General features: G+C 40.1%; 1 gene segment (V, D, J or C); it reads right to left on the reverse strand.

Moving 5' to 3' along the window:
* Nucleotides 1–861: 861 nt before the first annotated feature.
* On the reverse strand, nucleotides 862–1,311 carry LOC103692739 (immunoglobulin heavy variable 2-5-like). The segment is given in 2 exon segments: nucleotides 862–1,181; nucleotides 1,266–1,311. Coding segments are annotated over 2 exon segments (366 nt in total).
* Nucleotides 1,312–4,030: the final 2,719 nt, after the last annotated feature.

Genomic DNA, 4,030 nt, shown 5'->3' on the forward strand with positions numbered 1-4,030 from the left:
TTGCTGTATCAGAACAATGGCATATGATTTTCCCTTAGGGCCATGGTCTATCTAATTTCAGTTTCTTGGCAGTTCTAGCAGAGTCAGCCATGGCTAACCTTAAAACTAACCAACCTAACACTAATTTTGTAGTCTTTAAATTCCATCAAAGTGTAAATGATTAATCCGACAATTCTACACCTTTTGTACCAGCATACCCCAGAGTCAACTAACTATTGTATTTGATGGGGTTCATAGCTAGATTGATGATTACCTTTCTCATCTGATACCATACAAAATATGTCCAGTTTTATGAACACTAATCAGTAGGAGTGGAGCTTTTTCTACTTGGAGCAAACTCAACTTCTCTGTATTCAATAAGATATGTAAGTGTTGTCTTGAACCATAAGGTGTTAAAATTACTTCGTGGACAGCAGCCGATATACTTCAGAACAGACCAAATTATTTGGGACTATCTATGGACACTCCTTGGTCAATGATTCAATTTGGTAATACTCATCCAGTAATTCCCCTCTTCACCATATACAGTTCTTCATTGACTATAAACATTACAATAATTTGGAATCTTCAGCTGTGGGAATTTGAAGCCTAAGACTGAATGTAATCATAGCTCTGAACAACCTGGTGTAGGCACCAAACATCCTTCAGCTTTATAAAACAAAACACGAACAGAATCATTTAGGAACATCTTAACAGGAACCTAGGGTGAAAAACAGGAATAATAAGCTCTTAACGTAAGAGCAAACAGGAAACCACCAAGGCCATCAGGAAAGCTGCAGACATACGCTCTTATGATATAATAGAAAGGAACAGAGCTAAGAACCAGCCTGAAATACTGCACAGCTGAAAACTGAGGCTGTGTCAATGTGCTCTCCGGGCACAGTAGTATGTGGCAGTATCTGCAGTGTCCACACTGGTGATCTTGAGAAATGCTCGGGTGTTGGAGGTGTCCTTGGAGACTGTGAGCCGGCTCTTCAGAGATGGGTTGTATCCCTTATTATCATTCCACCAAATGTTTGCGAGCCACTCCAGACCCTTCCCTGAAGGCTGACGAATCCATCTCACACCCATACCAGAAGTGCTCAGTGAAAACCCAGAGAAAGAGCAAGTCAGACTGAGGGTCTGGGAGGGCTGCAATATCCCAGTGCCAGACTCTTTCAGAGTAACTTGGGACAAGACATCTGTGGAGAAATGAAAGGTGACAAGGTAAGGTTGGAACAGGTAGTGATTGAAAAGTTCATCTCTCAGGAAGTCTTGGCACTCACATGAGGGGACAAGCAACAGCAGGAATGAGGAAGTAAGCCTGTCCATGCTTGCACACCAGTGAGTACGCAGACCCAGAGTTGGCTTTTCAACCCAAGGCTGGGTGGATCCAGGAGAGATTTGCATTCCCTCTCTGGGTGCTGTCTCTGGTGGTGTACTTAAGTTTTAGGACTCAAGAGGTATCAGTCTATGGTGAGATATGCAGGTGCCCTCATGAGAGTTCATTTGGTTCCCATAGAAAGTAGATAATACACAAGACCAGGTACCTCAGGACACAACACTTCTGGTGAGTGATGTTGAGATGCATTAGGATTAACAGAGACCATCACTCTAACATAAAGCGTCATGACTATGTTCACTCATCTCTGTCTCTCAAGTGGAAGGCTGAAGTCAATACTACCTTTCTTCTGTGGCTGAAGACTGCCACTGTGGTTTAAAAGCACTTTAAAACTGTGTATCCATTTTTCCTCTGCTTTTGGTAACAAATGCTTGCACAGTGAAAAATGTACTGCAGAACTGACAACATTCTTGAGAATATAAACTTACAAAGACTGTCAGGGTTTTTGTAGACAAACAGGCTTTTGGCCTTGGTGACTTTAAGATTGACTCTATCTTATCCTTGATGTTGATTTCTGGATGCTTATCAGAACCTTGCATATCCTAAGGCAGCCACAAAAGGAGATAAGTAATGAGGACACCCTGAAGCACTGGTGCTGGTATCTCAATAAATCATGACTACAGCATGATTAAAGCATTAGCTGACAGTTGAGCAATCTTGAGCATCACTTGAGAGACAGATGAGGCAGCATGACCTGGAGAGATGGTTGATGACATGGGAAACCATGCTCAAATCTTGAAACTGCAGCATGTACAAGTCACCCAAATCTCTATTAGAATCGGTAGTATACCTTGTGGAGAAAAGGCACTATCTAAGAGACATGAGCTTATCAATATACTGCTATAATAATAGATTCTTGGCAGGAAGGTCAAAAGTGACATTTTGGAAATAATTCCATAAAGAACAGACTCTCTGGGTGGAATGCTGGGTGGTTGTTAATATGATGGACAGGTCTCTGTCACAGTCATGAAGAATAACTTATGTGGGAAACCAAGGAAATGCTGAGTACTCTGTATCACCAGCATGGCATGGCCATATGGGTCAGACTCAGAATAGACAAAATCTTCTGGTACAATTGCGAATGTTAACAGCATGTGCAATTAGCCATGTCTATGACCTGAACTAGCATGTATGAAAACTAGCAATTAGAGCTTCCTCTTCCTGGACTGAGGTGATCTAATTCCTCCCCTTGTGCAGTACAACATAAAACTCTGAGGTTCTGGGTTATGTTGTGCAGTGGACATTGCTCCACCAAAGTGAGCACTCCTGTACCAGCCCAGCTTATCTTTTCATCATTTCCTTATTACCCTAGTCAATTTCCCAGGACCAACAAATATAGGACAGAATGAATTTTCTTATTTAAGAATTATCTAAAATTAGAATCAACCCTGAATGTTAATGATAATACTAAATGGACTCATGTATGTGTGTGTCTGTGTGTGTGTTTGTGTATGAGTATATGTGTGTATGTGATTATGTGTGTATGTGTATATATGTGTACATGTGTATATATGTGTTTATTGTTTATGTGTGTATATTGTGTGTATATATGGTTATATACATAATCATATATGTATATATGAATATATATGATCATAAAGACACTATGATTTGGGAGGGAAGGGCACTCTCAGGAGATTGGACGGAGAGAAGATTGGTACATGTTAAGCTTTCAAAAATCAATTAAATTAAGATTTAATAACCATGAAAATATCATAGTCCCTGATGATATTTCCTGGGAAAAATGAGGAAAATGAGTTGTGGATAAGAAAGAGCAAAAAACAGAAAAAAGGAGTTTTGTACATATTCATGTGAGAGCATTTCAGTGTGGAATTGGCAGGTAGTACCATGGAGATGTGACAGAATAAGATTTTGCTTTTTATGAGCTACCAGTAAAAGCCAGAATATTTCCACAGGCACAAAACTTTGGGGACCAGGCCATTTCACACTACTCACTTCCATAAATCAAAATATGTGATAAAACAGTTTATTCCCCTGGGAGTCAGAACCATGACAAATGATAGCATAGGCATGCTAAGATATCCATCAACGTTGTGCAGTATTGGGAATCGTATGAAAGTTATAGCCATGTTTTACACCATCAGTTTCAGATCAGTCCATATGGTAGGAATATGGATGGCATGGACAGTGTGACATGGTGGATGAGGGAAGTCTAATTTTTGTCCCTGAAACTGAAGGTTACACAACAACCAGAGTTCTTTAAATACTGGGTGGGATATCCAAATTCTGATAGTTGAAATATACTCTAATGAATCTGTCTGTCAGGCTCTCTCTCTCTCTCTCTCTCTCTCTCTCTCTCTCTCTCTCTCTCTCTCTCTCTCTCACACACACACACACACACACACACACACATACATGTGCATGTGTGTGTGTGCTGAGTGTGCTCCCCACACATACATAAAACAAAGTCCACTGGTTATTCTATGACAGCTTTGCCTCGGAAATGCTTCCATGTGGAGCCTTGACTGGAGCCAGCACCAGAAGTGTAGATATTTTTATAATATCACCTTCTTCAATTCTGTTTGTCTGACTTATATAGTGCCTATGTATCACAGCTACGAAATTGTGATTTTAATGGTGTGTGTGTGTGTCTTATTTTTATATTGCTTTGTTTAATTTTTGTTTGCT

Source organism: Rattus norvegicus, chromosome 6 (assembly GCF_036323735.1).
Source record: "Rattus norvegicus strain BN/NHsdMcwi chromosome 6, GRCr8, whole genome shotgun sequence".
In the NCBI taxonomy this organism is placed as follows: domain Eukaryota; kingdom Metazoa; phylum Chordata; class Mammalia; order Rodentia; family Muridae; genus Rattus; species Rattus norvegicus.